Consider the following 18,146-nt stretch of genomic DNA (forward strand, 5'->3'; position numbering starts at 1 on the left):
AATGTAATGTGTGCTGCTTGTGGTTGGTGCTTTTAGCCATTTTGATTTTGAAGTATTACATCCATGTATTTAATTGTATGTGCAGTCAATCCTAGCTGCTGCTCAGAATGCATAATACAGTTTGCGTACACGGTGGAGAGATTGTTCTCAGTTGTCAGGACCCTGAGTGTGGATTTGACAGTGAGCTTTCACACACTTGCATATATATGCCTATACACAAACAGACATGCACATACTGTACTGTGTTAGAGAGTGTAGTAATAAGGCGCACACTTATGTGAGTGCGAACATGTACTATTATACAAACACAAACACACTCATGCAGGTGTCTTCAGAGTGCTTATTAAAAAGTGTTAATCCTGACTAAATTCCTTTGTGGCATCTAGTTTCTTCCACAAACATGTTTTTTCTTTCACAGAAACAAATCCCTTTCAGGTCTTTGGCACAAAAAAAGGTTTCAATTGTCATTGTTTAATTAACATGCCTTTATGTGTAAAAGGGTGTGATCTGTTTTTACAGAAAGATAATAGCAGTGTTGGATGTCTGTCCTAACGGAATCTTTGAAGTATAGGGTTCTCTCTCTGAGGTTCCATCTCCTGTCTGTCCTCCAGATGCCAGTGGTACATCAAGTCCAAGATGAGTTCTGAGGACAAAAGGAGAACCAACTATCAGAATGGACATGGTAAGAGTTTTCATTAGGCTCTCTTCTTTCCCTCCCTGTTTTTCTCTCTCTCTCTCTTTCTCTACTTTTTCTTTCACTCTCTACTTCTGTCTTCCTGCCTCCCTCACTTGATAATCAAATTCTCCAATTTCAGGTACTTGCAAATTGAATTAGATTTTGGATCTGTTGTGTGAATTTCATGTGCATATCTTCAAAGAATAGGGGTTCAATTGTTGAAAACTGAGTTTAAAAAGACATTTTCCACACAAACACTTTACTTTATTGAGCATTTGATCCATTTCCATGGTGAAACCCAACGACCCTTGGGTAGGGAGGCCATGTGAAGAATGTGCATGCAATCAATTATAACCAAAGCTACGATTCCCAAGCCTTCAATTTGTTTGAAGTGAATGCGTATGAAGTGTGTCCCTCACCTCTGCCCGTAGCCAACTTTGAAGGATTGGTAACACCTCCTTTTCTCTCCAGCGGCCCAGATTTCCTTCTACGGAGAAAGGGAGGACGAGAAAGAGAGTTGTCAGCAGGAGTGATAAATTGCTGCCTTTAAACAAACCAACAGAACAAAACGCTGTGAAACACCTTTAGCTAACCCCCCCACCCTTTCCTTCCCCTTCTCTCCCCTCCCCCTTTCCCGCTCCAGGCTTCATTTGAAGTTCTCTGTGTGGCCTACCTTTTGGCTTAATCCAGTTACAGCCATTCTTTAGTCTCTCCTTTCCTCTCTCTATTCCTCTTATCTCTTCTTGAGAGTGTGATTGTGTGTGTGAGAGTGTGTATGTATACGGACGGACATTTAACTGTTTATTAACTGTTATTTTATACTGTATTTATTCTTTTATCCCCCCCGTTTTGTGTGTATATATACAGTATATAGTATATATATACAGTATATATATATAAAGAGAGAGAGAGAGCAAGAGAGGGGCATATATAATACACACATATGTGTGAGCAGTGTAGTTGGTCTAGAGATCATAGTAGGTTCTCTCTCTCCTCTTCCTTCTCTCTCTCCTGTAATGTATTGTCGATGCTGTAACCTTTAAAACATTGTTTCTCCCTGACGCTTCAGAGGGTGACTGTGTCTTCGGGTTACTGCTCTTGTCTTTGTTATGCACGAGGAAGGATGGATTATGTTTTGGGGGGGAAAAGCGAGAAATGGGGGCTGAGCTATTAGTAGAGGTGAGCATGTGCGTTTTTGAGAGAGGAAGAGGGAGGGACAGTTCTGGCTTGCCCTGTCTACCCATTTCTCAGGACACCTGGGACCAGTCTGTGAGTGCTGTGTGATGGGATTCTACCTATACTGACACAACACACAGGATGTAAAGGCGTTTCTCTCTAAGACCTCTCTTTCTCCAGTCCCCTTCCCAGGCATAAAGACCTACGTCGACCCTGACACCTACGAGGACCCAGCTCAGGCCGTCCACGAGTTCGCGAAGGAGATCGACCCCTCCCGCATCCGTATCGAGAGGGTGATCGGAGCAGGTACGGCGACCGGCCTCCCCTTCAGTCATCTCACCTGCGTAGGGCCTGAGGCCTACTGTTATCTTTATATGGGTCTTCATCTAACAGTGTAGTGCAATGTTTATATCAAACATGTGAAGGCATTGCTAGGATTGGTGTGAATCGTGGGTTCACCAGTGGAGCAGAGAACAGTTTTCCCTCTCTCTTCGTTCCTCGGGGTTCCTTCCTGCTTCATTCACCAGAGAGGGGATATTATTGCCCAGGTTTAGAGAACAAAAGACTCCAAGAATAGATTCTGGGGTGATTCTTCACAAGGTGCGAAGAGACATTTTCGAGGTTTAATAATTCAAAGGAGAGGAATGAGGTGCTGACAGGAGGGAGTTGCCTTCACACTCCAACACTGCCCTCCAGTGGTTTAGAATGTAAACATGCCTGTATGACCATTCGCTTTGAGATGTAAAGAATTGCCAGTTGTAATTCTTGTTGACACTATGTATCTCTGTGTGTTTGTGTATATATATATACATATGCATGCGTGTTTGTGTGTGTTTCAGGTGAGTTTGGTGAGGTCTGCAGTGGACGTTTGCGAACCCCGGGGAAGAAAGAGATCGGCGTAGCGATCAAAACGCTGAAGGGCGGATATGTCGAGCGCCAGAGGCGAGACTTCCTCCGTGAGGCCAGCATCATGGGACAGTTTGACCACCCCAATATCATCAGGCTGGAGGGCGTGGTCACCAAAAGTAAGAGGGATCACAGGAAATTGGCAGATTGGGACACCAGTAGGGCAAGTGGAAGTATGGTGTTTCATGTTCAGTTTGAGGTTGTGCTCAACGATCACGTTTCATCCTTATCAGTCTCTTCTTGACCTCTGTGAGGCCGTAGCAGAGCCTGTGGTTCGCTGAGATCCTGCTGAGTTGAGGAACTACTGAAGCATGTTAGGGTTCCTGCAAGACCGCATGAGGCTTTGTTAGGCTGTCTGTCGAACTACAGCTGCACTCGCAGGAACAGGCCCATTTACGGAGCTCTGTGTCAGCAGCTGCGAGTGCTCAAATCTTCAAGTAGGCACTCTGTGTGCCTTTGTGTGTGTGTGTGTGTGTGTGCACATGCTTCTGCGTGTCCCAATGTGCACACGGTGTGCTACGTGCTTCGTTGTAACGTATAGAGTACAGTCAAACACACGAGGCTTTAAAGAGTGTGTAGAAGGGAGCTCCTTGTGCCTGGAGCGATCCGAATGGGGGGTATGTGCAAACGCTCAGCTCAGAGTATCCTGCTCTGTACCGCCCCCCCCCACCCCCCCCATCAAGGATCCTCAACTCACACAACAAGCCTGCTGCTACATATACAGCAGTACCGTGTGTTTTCTGTTGGACAGCTGTCTCTTACATGGAGAGTGAGTCATCAGAATTAACAATTTCCCATGGCTGGATATGCCATGGCTCACAGAGTGACATACAAGATGGCACACACACGCATCTGTTGTTTTCCCAACCCAACCTCAAGAGAGACTTGTTTTTAGAGAGAAGTGTTGGGATGTGAAGCTTACCTAAAGAGGAACATCAGGTAGCGTGCAGACTGTCTACGACATGTGACTGTGTGAGTTTGTATCTGCAGTCAACATGTTGTAGATCTTGGTCTTGGGACGACTGTCTTTGGAAATGTGAGCCCTAGTTTTTCATTTGCTGCTCCACTCAATCAGACACTGGCTGAGGTGATGGATTCATCCAGTCAGCACCCTGGACAGCTCCTCTGCCCCCTCCCACCTCCTCTACATTCACTCAGCCTGGCTCCTCTTCTCTGTGGCCCTCTTATCTGAGCAGCACTACGGAGCCTCACTGTCCTGTCCTGTCCTGTCTGTCTGTCTGTCTGTCTGGAAGTTTACCAACACCAGTCTTAAGTAAGACCATTATGTGTTTGTGCCTGAAGCCCTGCGTGTTGTGTATCTGTCCTCAGGTTAGTCTGTACTAATGTATCTTTCTTTATACCACACAGCAGTGTTTCGGGCCCCTTCTATCTCTCCCTCCTGGCCACGGATATCCTAGAGCTGGGCTGGCCAGTGTGTGTAATCCTGGAATTAATGCAGTCAGCAGCACGACCATGAAGGATTGGACTTTGAAGAGGGGCGGGGGGCGGGGTCACTCCAGGACAACGCTCACCTCCACTTCGCACCCCTTTTCCCCCACTCACCTTCCTGTTCTTAAGATCTCCTCTCCCTTCCGTCCTTCTCGCAACACGACCTCAGCCTCCCTTGTCTTCCTGGCTCCACCCACCTTAGACCCCCCTCCCCTCAGTGTGTCTGAAGGGCGCTAACCGTTGTCAGTAATTACATCAGGGTTTTAATCAAACACAGTGTTAATTAATCCTCTGCAGGTTTGTTGTCCACTCTCAACAGGCCCAGCCAGCCAAAGCAGGGAATAACAGCACGCTAATTTTAACCATGCTAATCTCCTATTAGCTCCTGTGTGGCTCACCCTCTGAGTCTGTCAGCAAACAGGGATTACGGAAACATCAGGAAACCTGAGCTGCTGTTTATTTATTCCACCTGGTTACACTTTGCTTTGACATGGTCACATGGTCACATAGCCAGATATGCTGCAGAAACAATTCTACTGAGTTCATATGATGATCCAAGTAGTCTGGAAGGAGTTTTAAAAGCTGTATCTAACATATTGTGGGGAGTCAGGTGGCTGAGCGGTGAGGGAGTCGGGCTAGTAATCTGAAGGTTGCCAGTTCGATTCCCAGCCGTGCCAAATGACGTTGTGTCCTTGAGCAAGGCACTTCACCCTACTTGCTTCGGGGAGATGTCCCTGTACTTACTGTAAGTCGCTCTGGATAAGAGTGTCTGCTAAATGACTAAATGTAAATGTATGTGTGTGTATGTGTGTTTGCAGGCCGGCCTGTGATGATTGTTGTGGAGTACATGGAGAATGGATCTCTGGACTCTTTCCTGAGGGTGAGGAAGACGGAATTTGTATTTCCTGTCAAGAAGCGATGTCTCCTCTGGTCGTCTCTCTCCTGTAGTAAAACCAGACGGCTTTCTTGACTTCTCCCTGTCAGAAACACGACGGGCATTTTACAGTCATCCAGCTGGTGGGCATGCTGCGTGGCATCGCCTCGGGCATGAAGTACCTGTCAGACATGGGCTACGTTCACAGAGACCTGGCAGCACGCAACATCCTGGTCAACAGCAACCTGGTGTGTAAGGTGTCTGACTTCGGCCTGTCCAGAGTCCTGGAGGACGACCCGGAGGCTGCATACACCACGACGGTAACTCTGACCCCTGACCTCACTGTTCTGTCTCAAAATCAGACTCAAAATAGGCCATGGTCAAATCGTAAATACTTATTTTCTACCATCTCCTGTTGATTATCATCAGAGTTGTAGATTTTATCGTCACTAGATTTAGAATGTTTTTCTATTAAATAACACAGTTTAATGCGCAAGTTCTGAAGGGCAAGCAAAAAAAAACAGCACGTACGTCAACCAAGGAGTAATATATCTCCTAGATTATTTATGGCCCCTGTTGGATCTCAGAAATAATTATTCCTAGTCAATGTAGACTCAATTTATTCTAGCCCTACCACCAGGGCTTGCACATTTTAAAACATAGATTTTGATTTTGCCTGTCAAAACACTTTTGCATTAGATCTGTGAAATTAGAAAGCTAGCTTGCATAGTTGAATTTAATTGGGTTAATTTCAACAAATTGAATAAGCCTGTATATGAAAGTATCTCGTTTGGACAATTTATTAAGTCGTTTAGACATCTTACAGCTCCTTCAGGGCTTCTGTACTTGACAGTATGTTTCATTAAGAGTTTAAACGTTTTTTGAAGTAGTGAAGAACATTAGTGTAGAGAATTGCTCAGTCAATGAAAACAAAGGTGCAATCCAATAACAGCCTGATACCTTGACCTTGAGAATGGATTTTTACTCCTTACAGCTTGATTTCATTTCTCTCTCTCACTTCGTTCTCTGTTCTTTTCCTCCCCTTGCCCTGTAGCCTGTAGTTGTTCAACAGTAAACTAACAATGTCGGGGTTGTGAGAAAAGTTAGATTCACTTCTTTATATCTGTCTGCCCCCCAATGGCCTCTATTCCATGAGTCATGCTGGGTCAGGGTGCGGGGAAGAGTTGCTTTTTCAGGTCCATCAGTCATTTTCTGCTCCACAGGGCTGGGGAAGGGCCCAAGTATCTTAGAGAATTGGACAAGAAACGCCAGTGGGTTTACACTGCCCTCATGTGGAAGATGAGAAGCTGAGACAAGCGGATGGAAGGAGCGGGGAAACGGAAATACATAGGGAGAGAACATCTAGAAACATGACAATGTGGCTGGGATCTTTGAAGCTCCGAGACTTCTAAATACTTCCGCTGTGAGAGTGTTGGCATCTCTGCGTGAATAACACATCATTGAAAGTGTTTGTCAAGGAGACGTATCTTCTCAAGCATACACCGTCATTGAAGTGCGACAGGAATCTCACCTGTCACAAAACAGATGTCTACCGTGTGTTGTGCTCACAAAGAATAACTCACACTCGTTCCTGATCAGCTCACACTGTGCGCGTGTGTGTGCATGTGTGTGTGCGTGCGTGCGTGCGTGTGTGCTTTCACAGGGAGGTAAGATCCCCATCCGATGGACAGCACCAGAGGCCATCTCATACAGGAAGTTCTCGTCAGCCAGCGACGCCTGGAGCTACGGTATCGTCATGTGGGAAGTGATGTCATATGGGGAACGACCGTACTGGGAGATGTCCAATCAGGATGTGAGTACCCTGAAAAAGAGAAAAAAAAAGTGTGTGGAAGACGGACACAGATAGAAAGCCACAGGAGGGAGATAAGGAAGGGGAAGATAAAGGGATAGTGAGTCTGTGGCCAGGGGAGGGGTTTAGAACTTGTAGATGATGGCTCAGTGACCAGGTCACTTAAGGTCTGGCAAGGCCAGGACTGGCTCAGATTGGCTCCGATTGACTAAGATTGGGTGGAGGGCGCACTCACCCTCTCTCTGTGAAGTGTGAAAGCTCCTCAGTAATCCCCTGAGCCCCTTGCACACAAACACACAGAAATACACACAGACACACAAAGGCACTCGCACACATACACACGCGCGCACACACAAAAGGTCCCCGACATCAAGGGATTTGTGCTGGTCGGGAATTGCCTCAAAAGTGCTTTTCCAAGGCCAAAGCCCCAGCCAAGCCCCAGACTGCTGTCACCTCACCCAGCCTCACATCCCCTGGCCTCCTCCAGGCCCCAGTCTAACCCTGAGGGCTCAGCTTCGACGCTTCCCATCTGATTTAGGCTGTTGTCCCTACTCATGGATACTCAGACCTCCAACACACCCCAGAGACACTCCGTTTCCACTTCGATCGAACAGGGCGCTATGTAAGCCACTCGCAGCAATAACCGGAGGGCCCGTTGTGCGCGTGTCGGCTCCTTCTAGGTGATTCTGTCGATAGAGGAGGGGTACCGGCTGCCTGCGCCCATGGGATGCCCTGTGGCACTACACCAGCTGATGCTGCACTGCTGGCAGAAGGAGAGGAGCCACCGGCCCAAGTTCACTGACGTTGTGTCCTTCCTGGACAAGCTGATCCGTAACCCCAGCAGCCTGCTTACCCTGGTGGAGGACATCCAGAGGTAGGCGGCCTATTGAGGCCAGAGACAGGCTGCTACTGGATAGACTCACAGATATGTACACACAGGCATATGCTGTACAGCGAAGTACACATAAAGGTTGATGTACGTACACTGTAGTAAAAGCAATCACACAACATGGATGGAATACTTGAAAAAGAGTGGTCTCTATTTCTGTTTCTATCTTTGGTAATTACGTACTGTATATGAACCACATGTATGTACAGAACTGTACAGAGCCTAGCTCTTCCTCCAGGGAATTGATTTTTATGTGCTTGGTTGTCAGCCTCCAAGAATCCCCTGGAGAGGTAATAGACTACCCCATGTTCATCTCCATCGGGGATTGGCTGGACACCATCAAGATGAGCCAATACAAAAGCAATTTTGTGGCCGCAGGATTCAACACTCTGGACTCTGTGGCCAGGATGAGCATTGAGTGAGTGGCCAATAACAACTGTTTACGTCATGTGATCATAACGTGACTGTGATTTCTCTCTCTGTTAACGGTATGACCAAAGCCAAGTGTTGTTGAGAGCATTTGTCATTTGCTAAACGTTTCTGTGTGTGTTTGTGTATTTTGGAGTGCCTGTATGTGTGCCTGTGTTTGTGTGTGTGCGTGCGTGGGTGTTTGTGTGTGTGTTTCTCTCTCTCCCTAGAGATGTCCGGCGGATCGGCGTAGCGTTGATTGGGCACCAGAGGCGGATTGTGAGCAGTATACAGACGCTCCGCATGCAGTTACTGCACCAACAGGAGAAGGGCTTCCATGTTTGAGACCGTAGAACCACAGCGTGGTTGGACGGATGGACGGAAGGAGGAATGAACAGACGAGGAACTAAAAGAATATAGAAGGGGAGACAGACAGCTCGAGCCTGTGCCTCAATCTTCACCCCGCAGACAGACAGACCGTCTCAGTCAGGTGGCCAACCACCATTTTCAGAGTCACTCATTAGACCTAGCCGGTTGCCTCATTAGATTCCCGGCAACCACACAGACCTGTTTTCTACACCCTGGACCTGCTTTAGATCAGACTGAAGAGAGAGAGAGACTCTCAGAGACTGCCCCCTCCCCCCCCCCTCCCCTCGCCTCCGCCTACTTTGCCAGCCCACCCCAGGAGAATGTATGCCTTGTCGCAGCGGCAATCTTTCTACATATGTGGAGCAGCAGTGTTATCAGTGTGTAGAGCTGTAGATTTTCATCTACAATTTCTCTCCATGTTTTGTGACCATGTAGCTGCTATCAGATGTGCAATCAAAAGGATTGTCCTTAAATATTATATGACGTTATTTTGGAGTTTTAATAGCCTAACTAAAGTCATAATGGTATTATTGTTATGTTCTTTCAATAACCTTGCTCCAGAGAATCTGGTGTTCAAATACTTGAAGAAAATGAGGCGACAATTTTGAAGTGCAGATTTCTGAATGTTTTAAGTGTTTAGACAGTTTTATCAATTATAATCATAACCTGATATTTATCTATGTGCAGTCCTGTATGTGAACGCCCTAGTGAATCTGGATCTTTATCTCTTTGTTTATAAATAACGTTATCTCAATCAGCAATATATGCAGTCATCTCAGTAAGTCCCACTACTAGGTGGTACTCTCTTATGGACCTATAGACTCTGAGAAGAAACCGATGCCACCTCAGTTGACACTATGTCACGCATCCTAACTCTGTACATGGCAGGCAGGCAAACACTATGGACTCATGGCAGCTGTCAAAACATTGTGTATATAGTAGTAGTGGTGGCCAGAACCATAGGTTGTTGGATATAAGTAGTTGATGTCATGATGTTTGTTTGAAGGACCTGCCTAACCCGAGAAATCCTCATAACCACGTGTCACTCAGTTGAGAGGCACTTAAATGCAGTGAAGGTAGTCTTGGGTAGAGGAATGGCATAGATAAGTTCTAGGTTAGCTGTTACAGTAAGTGCAATAGCATCATGGTCTCCCAGAGCAGACAAGACCATGAGATCGAAGTGACTCAGAGTCAGACAGGAGGAAGAGCGAGACACGGATAAAGACACACATAGGATCCCGTTGCATCATCAGTCCAGTATGAAGAACCTTACCAGTGAGAGCGTTAGCATCATTAACCACACAGTCTAAGACCCAGAAGCACCCAGGATGCACAGGACCTTAAGAGCCTACATGCAAGAGGACTCCTCTCTCCCACCAGATAGTTAGACGGCTGACGCTGGCCCATGCTTAACTGTCCATAGGACACAGAAAAGGAAGGGTAATGGTTGGCTAGGTTTGTGCCTGAGGTGAATGTTTACCCACAGGAGACATTTTCAGTTGTTGGGAAGCAAGGATACACACACAAGCATACACATACGACACACCCTCCTGGAAAGGCATATGAGATGCTGTTTAGCATGTCTTACCGCTGAGCAATGGTAGAACGCTCTTTTGTACAAAGTACAAGTACATATAATTCTTGTATTTTATTTTTCTATAATTTCCAAAGAGATGTGGTAGATCTTGCACACTGTAAGAAGCAGTTTAAAGCGAATATTTATTTGCAAATAAAAGTGAACAGTTATGGTGGTTGACTGTTTTATTATTTGGTAAATAATTTTCACACGGGACACAGCTGTATCGTCACGATACTATTATTAGCAGGGGCGTAGGTTTCCTAAGGACATGTCCTACCCACTTTTTGAAATTAAAATGATATTTAACGGCCGCAGCCAAAAAATCGTCTCTACCCACATTTGAAAACAGACCTATACACCCCTGCCAGGAACCTCATCTGGATTGATTTTCGCAAATCGCGACTGGATACCAAACATTTTTGTGAATCTTAGCTTTCTTGAAGGCGACTTGCAGGACTTGCAACTCCCAGCAGCTGGCGCTGTTGGATCTTGCACTGTCTGTGGACCCATGGACTTCTTGGTGACGGCCTTATCTGGATGCAGTAGACTAGTAGTCTACCCACACAGGCTTTGTTGGAACGTGTAATGAAAAGATAGAAGTGATTCCACGTATCCACTTTATTGTCATAACTGTGATAACTAGTCGGTAGTTTAGTATCAGCTTTTAATATAAGAAGCAATTCCAAGAGTCCAAGGGCCAATTAAAGTCTAGTAGTTACACTAAGCCTTAACCTCCTTAAGAAATCATTGGCCTGGGTCTGTCTCAGTGTGCTAACTAAATCAAGTTTCACACTAAAGCTCTACACCAGGTCACAGAGGTTCAAAGAATTTAATTCGGTTAATAGGATTAAGCCAAACCAGGAAAGCCAGATAGCAACCTCCGTGTTGCCGCGCTGGTCGATGTCCACAATTTCTACAGGTTTAATTTCGAGGATATGCTTGGAATTTTTTTCGACGATATGTAATCGGACATGTTTTGTGTTAGAATCTGATGTGTTAACAGACAAAAATGGGTCTGTTGGATAAATTGTCAGGGTGGCTGGGCTTGAGGAAGAAAGAAGTCAACGTGTTGTGCTTGGGCCTTGACAACAGCGGCAAAACAACCATTATCAACCACCTTAAACCGACAAATGTAAGTCATTGCCCTAGACTAGTTCTAATATAATCATGAATTTAAGTAGCTTCATGAATGGCTCACCCATAGGCTGGGTAGCTTTTGTGTGGTAATACACCGTGTACGTGTCAGGTTTAGAGTGTGTGTAGATCAGAGGCGTACGTTGCCACGGGTAGGCTAGCCTACCCAATTTGTTCTAAGGCCTACCCAAAAACGAAAATATCTCCGAAAAAATATGCACCGGGTGCACATCGCAAAGTCAATTAGTAAACAAACTGAACAAATGCCTATCCATATTTTTCTAGGCCTACCCAAAAAGATTATTCAGGCGCCCCTAGCGTAGATGCTTCCAGTGAATAGCCTACTGAGTTAGAAATTGTGAGATTGTACTAGGCCTACAATGTTAAGGTAAAAAGTAGTCTACATTGCGCTGAAATTATTATTCACTGCACTGCAATCATTCACTGATTGCTTGTTTTCAGCCAACGGGCTCTTTTGGCCCATTGTCAGAAGACTGGAAACATGTTAGTCAGGTAAACTACTACACAGACTTAACATTTTATGTTCAATAATGTTGACATACTTTTGCCATTACTTGTTTGTCTGTCATTTGTTTGTGCCTGTGTGTGTGGACGCGTGTGTGTGTGTCACAGACCCAGACACAAGACATAGTCCCGACAATTGGCTTCAACATTGAAAAGTTCAAGAGTTCAAGGTATTAACAATTCTTGACAATTATGTAGGCCTAGTCCCAAAGCTATTTTATGACTACAACCAATGTAAACTTCAGAATGCTGGCTTTAAAACATATCTATCTCCACATAGCCTTTCCTTCACAGTCTTTGACATGTCTGGTCAGAGCAGATACAGGAACCTGTGGGAGCATTACTACAAGTAAGGCTTTCTCAGAGAAAACATAAACCGTGTGTGATGGATGTTGTTTAGCATATATTCCAGTTCATATAGGCTACTGTCTCTTGCAGGGAAAGTCATGCCATCATATTTGTCATCGATAGTGGAGATCAGCTGAGAATGGTTGTTGCCAAAGAAGAACTAGACAATCTTTTAAGTCACCAAGGTAAGTAAGGAGTCAAAATAAATGAATTTCTAGTTGCTGATGGGCTTAGCAACAAGTCTAGCATACAAAGCAGAAGAAACAAGTAGAGTGCACACACAGTATTTTTTTAGTTTTGGAACTTTTATTTTTTTATACAAAATGAGTGGACTTTACTGGATGTGGCATTGTTGGTTATGCCCTGTCTAGATATCCGCAGTCGAAGGATGCCCGTGTTGTTCTTCGCTAACAAGATGGACCTGAGAGACGCTCTCTCCTCCGTCAAGGTCTCCCAGCTCCTATGTCTGGAGAACATCAAAGACAAGCCCTGGCACATCTGGTAGGTGCATACACACACACCCACACACTCGTTTAAACCATGACTTTTTGTAACTTTTAGTCAATGTATCTGTCCTCAGTGCAAGCGATGCTGTTAAAGGAGAGGGTATTCAGGAGGGAGTGGATTGGCTACAAGGTATGTGTCCACTCATACGTGTGGTGTCTATGTGTGCGTATGCATGCGGCATGTTTTTTTGGGGGGGGGTTTTGATTGGCGTATGTGTGTGTCTGTGTGAGAAAGCATATTGGCGCCCTTTCCACTGACGATGAATTGTATTTTCTTTCACTATACCCATAGAACAAATTGCACAGTAAGTATGTGTACACACAGTGAAAGTGAACGTGGTGAAATGTCATGGTGTGTTGTGTTTTAGACCCAGAGGGGCATGTTGTGTATTGAGTGAGAACAAAGGTTTCTTAGAGGCAGCAGACGTATTTGCCTGTTGGTCAGATACTGTTGTTAGGTTCTGAACCAGATTCAGTTTCTAAGTACATTTTCATTTAATTAATGTTTACCCTCATCCTTTCAGATCATATCAAAACAATGCAGACATGAGGTCGTAGAGGGGCAGACGTTTGCTGCCATGGATACAGGAAGCAGGGTAAAACTACCAAGCATTCTTGACTGGGACCAAATGACCCAAATGGAATTCACTGTTATGTGTTGGTGCTGTCTAAGAGGACTATCCTGTGTGGTATTAACTGTGTTGCATTGAGCGGTTGTACTTATTTTTACCTTATTATTATTGTTACCTTGTTATTTGATGCTGCTTGTTTTTGTATGCCATGGAACATGCTGATCTTCTCACACATTAGATCAGCCACTCCTGTGTTGTATTTCAATTTGTCTTACTTAATAAAAGCTTGGTATTTGCTCAGTTCCCTGGCTTTGCTGGCTCTTAATAAACGCTGATTGCTCACGTTGACCTATAAGGAAATTGTATATTGACTTGTATACACTGCCAAAATAATTTAGATGGTTTGTACATTTAGTCAGTGCTGCAAATGGCACTTCAAAGTTGATACCCAAGTGTCAATAAATCTGTTTATTAAGCATAATACAAGTTGAACACTGCTGTGCAACAACATTCAGCAATAAATACAGTACACTTTTATAAATATATAAATAGAATGCAATAAATATATAAATAAATAGTAAGGTTTTTAAGACATTTTGAATGAAGGTAAATGTTATAAATATGCTGACAATGCTGACAAATACGCTGTTGATAACATTTTGTTGCCCACAACAAAGGTTATGATTCTCCTAACAATGCGCTGATCCTATAAAACCTTGTTTCACTATGGGAGAAAAGAGACATCGCTTCGTTCCTCAAGGTTAAGTCGTGTCTGTCTTCCTCCCTTTCGTTCATCTCCACTTCCTCTTTTGTCATGTCCTGTCTCGCTCCTGGCCTGGCCTCTTCAGTCCTTTCTGAGGAACATGAAGAGGATCTCAGTGTGGAAGTGGGCACTGGCATTGAGGAGGCTGCAGAGGGTCTGGAACGTGTCAATGTCCTCAAGACGGTTACCTGGCCAATTCCAGAATGTTATTTCATATATTATAGACGTAACAATTAGAAGTACCAAATGATCACACACATACACACACATTGTCATTGCAACAACAACAAAAATGAAGTTTATCCCTTATCTATGTTTATAAACAATATCGAACTTTCAAATCGGAGCATCTGCATGAATGCAAAGCTAACCTTCCAGGACCACCTCATAGAGCTCCATGGTGACCTCGGAGAACATGTTCTCCAGGCTCTGGATGAAGGCCCACTTCTCTGCCGAGGTGGGGAACACGTGGCACAGCTGCTGAACCATCTTCACTGACCAGTTCATGCAGTAGCCATCCTTCTCGCACACCTGCAGACCGGAGCACATTTCATGACTTTGAAAGACTCCGGAAGCTCAACACCATCAAACAGTGAGGTACAGTTACTATATCAAAACGGCATTGCCATCCAAGTGATCAGCAAGCGCATGACAAGTTGACGATTCATTTAATGTAATAATACAGTATAAATCCAACTTCCAAGGTTATGTTGGTAATAAATGCTTCTGTTGGGTTACATTGTTTTCCTAGCGTTCGTCACTAACCAGTGTGACGTAAACGATGAGTCGTGAGATCTCAAAGAGTCTTCCGTTGAGGGCCTTGCTGGCCAACACGCTGTAGCACAGGCTGTTTCCACACAGGACCAACAGGCGGGATACACTCTCTGCATGCCAGGCCTGGGGGAGGACTGGGGGGGGGGGGGGGGGGGGGGGCGGGGGGGACAGACAACAAGCGCAGTGTCACGAGGGGAAGACAAGTCCTTTTGGATCCCCTGCTGCATTAGGTACAGGTGGATCAAGAGCTGAAGGTACCTATACTGTATACTAGAATGAACTGCAGGGGTGACCTATATCTGACCTATTAAAATACGTGTACCAGGGTTACCATCTGTCAAGCATCTCTCAAACCTATACTGAAAAATATGTGATCAGTTTATAGATATTGTGCTGATGAAGCCACATTGTTTATCATATTGAGTGTTCAAAAAGAAATACAAATAATCTACCTGTGAGTTCTTCCAGGACAGCCAGTATAGTGTCAGTGGTCCAGTCTTTGGCCTCTCGGTCACTGTGAAGCAGGACGACAGCCTTAGCAAGGTCCCAAAGAGCACAATGGGCCACGTCAGGCCCCCGCATCTCCTGCCAGCCCAGACAGCCTGTGGGTAGAGAGGGGCAGCAGAATCAGGACAGAGCCGTCCAGAGGGAGCTCAGTAGAGTGTGTCACTTACTGTCTGATAGCAGGGGTCCGTAGAGGATGAAGAGCAGTCTGGCCTGGCTAACCATGGGCCAGGGTTTGAGGATGCGGGTCAGCCAGAACAGGGTGTCTCGGCGGTGCTGCCATGGGTCCAACAGAACCTGACGACAGAACAGGCGGATCTGCAGCTCCAGGAACTGGCACGCACCTGAGGAAGAGGGAGAGCAATGCTCTTATGGTTTGGTCTCGCCTCTTTCTTTGATCTCTCTGCGCGTCTTCATCCGTTGCTCAGGATCTCTCCTCTTCTGACATTCTCACCAGGTCTAAAACCGCTTTTTTTCATTCTCACACACACACACACACGCGCGCACACACACAATGTACCTGGCTTCCCTGTCACCACTGACTGGATCTTCCTTGGGAGGTTTGTGAAGTCGCACAGGAAGTTGAAAACTCGATGGCACTCCAGCTCGTCCCAGCCCGCTATCAGCGTCTGCCAACAAGATAACTTGAAGTAAACGAAGGGCTTTCCTTCATTTTGACCAAATGCCCTGGGAAAAACAGACGTCATGTCTCTGTTTAGAAGAAAAATGGGTTGTAATTCTGACCTGCAGAAACACTCCATAGCTGGAGAAGCCCAGGCAGTGAGCAGAGGACGTGGTGCACTGCTCCATCATGAAGCAGGGGACCTAAGAAAAAAGGGAAAGACAGACAGGAGAATGAGAAGGAGGACAAGTGTACATGTTCAACGTAAACTGAATCGGCATCATTATATTCCCTTTGGTTCCTTAGATCTCATCGATATAGGGAATTTGGACTTTGGAATTTGTTCAGTGTGTGCCTTGCCTGTCCTCCCTCACACCTCCCTGTCTTACCTGGGAGAACTTGCTATATATAAACTTTAACCTGTCCTTCGTTGGTAGCAACAGAGTACATCTCTTGAACAACAAGCCTGAGACAATGATTAAAAACAAAAATAACGTAAATCACAATGACTGATGGTGAGTGAGTGTGAGTAGTTCAATAAAAAGTAATTGAGTGAACAGTGAACTCTTACCCAAAGCTTTATAGTGCCTGACTCGACTTTCTTCCGTGGAGGTGCAGTGGTGGAAGCTCTGGTTGATCATCCTGTTTATCCAGGAGATAGTGGAGATGTGGTCCGCGATGTCGCTGCTGATGGTTTTGGACACCATGCTGAAAACACTGATCTCCAATACTGGTCCAGGATCACATGCAAGTTAGCCAACGGTCCTTGCTAGCTATCTAGTTAGTTACTATTTCAGTTGTGTCATTTTAAATAGTTTTAGGCTTAGATGGCCAACAATGCAATTCCACAAGACCAATGTGATAAATCTGCAATAAATGTAACCTAAATCTGCAACGGTGTGAGAAGTCAAGACTTGCATTCTGTGTGTTCGCAAGCATTGCAGTGTATGTGGATGTCTGATTGCATTTTGCAGCAATATTTTGTAACTTATATTAACCCACCAGAAAGTCTGTCTAGGATCATGTCAAACACTTCACCAGGCAGCCTTTCGAAGAAGCTGCCGCTGGTCTTGCACTGGCTCCGGGTGGTGATGCTTCTGACCGGGTAGGGCTGTCGCCTCCGTCTGTGTTGGTATTTGTGGGTTACCGTAAATTTCCTGGGCACTGTCGACATCATAGACTTTGAAGGCCTATGTACACTGAATGCTGGCCACAAGAAAACGTCAGGGGTTAGCAATTTGGCTGAAGTAGTCCACAATCTTAAATAAACAAGTTTAGAGCAGTACATGACCCATAACTATGTAAACCAATAAGATTATATCTAATTATTTGATTATGATATCCGATTATCTGATTATTTGGCTAGCTGGCCCAGCAGATGTGCTTGTTTAGGAGGATAGAAAATTAATAGCTGGTTTGCTAGGCTAACTTAAATTTAGTCAGCTAACTACTACAGTACTGTAGCTAGCTACAGTAGAAAGGTAACTATCAAGCATACATAGCCAACACTAGATTATTATTAAAGGGGAAAATTGTTCCGTTATTAAAGTCTTACTTACAGGTAGCAACAGACTTACTAAACCTACAAGCTACATACAAATTTGATAACTGCATAAACTTATTGAGGGAAAGGCTGACAGTCACAGTGTGTCGTACCACCTCGTGAGAGAGCTGAGGATGGAATTAAATGCTGCCGCGAAAAATTGTAGCCTATCTCGCGCCCCACTTTCAGTTATCGAATTCGCTATTGGCTCTCTGAAAAGTCGCTATATTACGTGTGATGACCTTGCCTAAATCCAAATCAGAAACTTTGTCACATCACGAAAGTTAAATTACAGTAGCCTAATGTTGTTGCTGAAAACGGAGATCTCCGTTTTAAGTCGCAAGATCTGTCGCTAGTCGCTAGATGAGCGTTTACGGAAGGTGAAAAGTCGCTAAATCTAGTCTTGCGTGAATTTGTATAATTTTTCTAACCCTAACCCCAGAGCCATAGAAATATGGCCGAACTTGTCCCGCTATACTAATATAAAAAATCCAGAGCATTGTTCTTTTTCATGATTCCTTTTGTCAGAAAGTAGGCTATTGACCAATCCTAATTCATAAACATTTTGAAGAGAGCTAAACCCCACAAAACATTTCAACCAGGTAAACTCCACAAATGTGGAGATGGAGCTGCATCAGCAACAATGTGAACAGGAATCATTTTGTTTGACTCCAAAACAAAATTACTTCATGGTTCATAAAAAAAAAACACTTGTTACA

At 44.9% G+C, this 18,146-nt stretch overlaps 3 protein-coding genes across 6 annotated transcripts in view; 2 read left to right on the forward strand and 1 right to left on the reverse strand.

Moving 5' to 3' along the window:
• Positions 1-10,308, forward strand: part of LOC134017440 (ephrin type-A receptor 6-like) — a 91,000-nt gene extending 80,692 nt beyond the window's left edge. The window contains 9 exon segments of the mRNA XM_062457048.1: positions 612-682; positions 2,033-2,158; positions 2,692-2,877; positions 5,026-5,087; positions 5,192-5,401; positions 6,745-6,894; positions 7,572-7,765; positions 8,049-8,198; positions 8,419-10,308. Of these exon segments, the coding sequence (XP_062313032.1) occupies positions 612-682; positions 2,033-2,158; positions 2,692-2,877; positions 5,026-5,087; positions 5,192-5,401; positions 6,745-6,894; positions 7,572-7,765; positions 8,049-8,198; positions 8,419-8,533 (1,264 nt within the window). The 3' untranslated portion in view covers positions 8,534-10,308.
• Positions 10,309-10,715: 407 nt separating this feature from the next.
• LOC134016591 (ADP-ribosylation factor-like protein 6) lies at positions 10,716-13,524 on the forward strand. 3 transcript variants are annotated; one of them, XM_062455941.1, is made up of 8 exons: positions 10,716-11,268; positions 11,733-11,783; positions 11,904-11,965; positions 12,076-12,144; positions 12,234-12,328; positions 12,515-12,644; positions 12,724-12,779; positions 13,174-13,524. In XM_062455941.1, the coding sequence occupies exons 1-8, from the start codon at positions 11,146-11,148 to the stop codon at positions 13,197-13,199; spliced, it is 612 nt and encodes a 203-aa protein (XP_062311925.1). In that variant the 5' UTR covers positions 10,716-11,145; the 3' UTR covers positions 13,200-13,524. The 3 variants fall into 3 exon arrangements, with proteins under 3 accessions (XP_062311925.1, XP_062311933.1, XP_062311939.1); XM_062455949.1 differs by having other exon boundaries at positions 12,267-12,328; XM_062455955.1 differs by lacking the exon at positions 11,733-11,783.
• A 178-nt stretch (positions 13,525-13,702) lies between these two features.
• Positions 13,703-17,656, reverse strand: LOC134016616 (F-box only protein 47-like). 2 transcript variants are annotated; one of them, XM_062455970.1, is made up of 11 exons: positions 17,544-17,656; positions 16,887-17,090; positions 16,456-16,614; positions 16,274-16,350; positions 16,007-16,087; positions 15,783-15,891; positions 15,433-15,606; positions 15,211-15,360; positions 14,750-14,892; positions 14,356-14,515; positions 13,703-14,172 (listed from the first exon to the last, which is right to left on the reverse strand). In XM_062455970.1, the coding sequence occupies exons 2-11, from the start codon at positions 17,059-17,061 to the stop codon at positions 14,066-14,068; spliced, it is 1,335 nt and encodes a 444-aa protein (XP_062311954.1). In that variant the 5' UTR covers positions 17,062-17,090; positions 17,544-17,656; the 3' UTR covers positions 13,703-14,065. The 2 variants fall into 2 exon arrangements, with proteins under 2 accessions (XP_062311954.1, XP_062311947.1); XM_062455963.1 differs by having other exon boundaries at positions 17,444-17,550.
• Between the last annotated feature and the right edge of the window lie 490 nt (positions 17,657-18,146).

The sequence above is a fragment of the Osmerus eperlanus genome, chromosome 3 (genome assembly GCF_963692335.1).
Source record: "Osmerus eperlanus chromosome 3, fOsmEpe2.1, whole genome shotgun sequence".
Taxonomy (NCBI): Eukaryota; Metazoa; Chordata; class Actinopteri; order Osmeriformes; family Osmeridae; genus Osmerus; species Osmerus eperlanus.

What these genes read in the sequence shown, in the direction of transcription:
- LOC134016616 (XM_062455963.1), bottom strand. Translation starts at nt 17,498, where the DNA reads ATGCAGTTATCAAATTTGTATGTAGCTTGTAGGTTTAGTAAGTCTGTT. An exon ending in CGGACCCCTGCTATCAGACA is followed by an intron (nt 15,361 to 15,432) that starts GTAAGTGACACA and finishes CTCTACCCACAG; the next exon opens with GCTGTCTGGGCTGGCAGGAG. An exon ending in CTATGAGGTGGTCCTGGAAG is followed by an intron (nt 14,173 to 14,355) that starts GTTAGCTTTGCA and finishes GGAATTGGCCAG; the next exon opens with GTAACCGTCTTGAGGACATT.
- LOC134016591 (XM_062455941.1), top strand. Translation starts at nt 11,146, where the DNA reads ATGGGTCTGTTGGATAAATTGTCAGGGTGGCTGGGCTTGAGGAAGAAA. An exon ending in GACAAGCCCTGGCACATCTG is followed by an intron (nt 12,645 to 12,723) that starts GTAGGTGCATAC and finishes ATCTGTCCTCAG; the next exon opens with TGCAAGCGATGCTGTTAAAG. An exon ending in GGGAGTGGATTGGCTACAAG is followed by an intron (nt 12,780 to 13,173) that starts GTATGTGTCCAC and finishes TCATCCTTTCAG; the next exon opens with ATCATATCAAAACAATGCAG.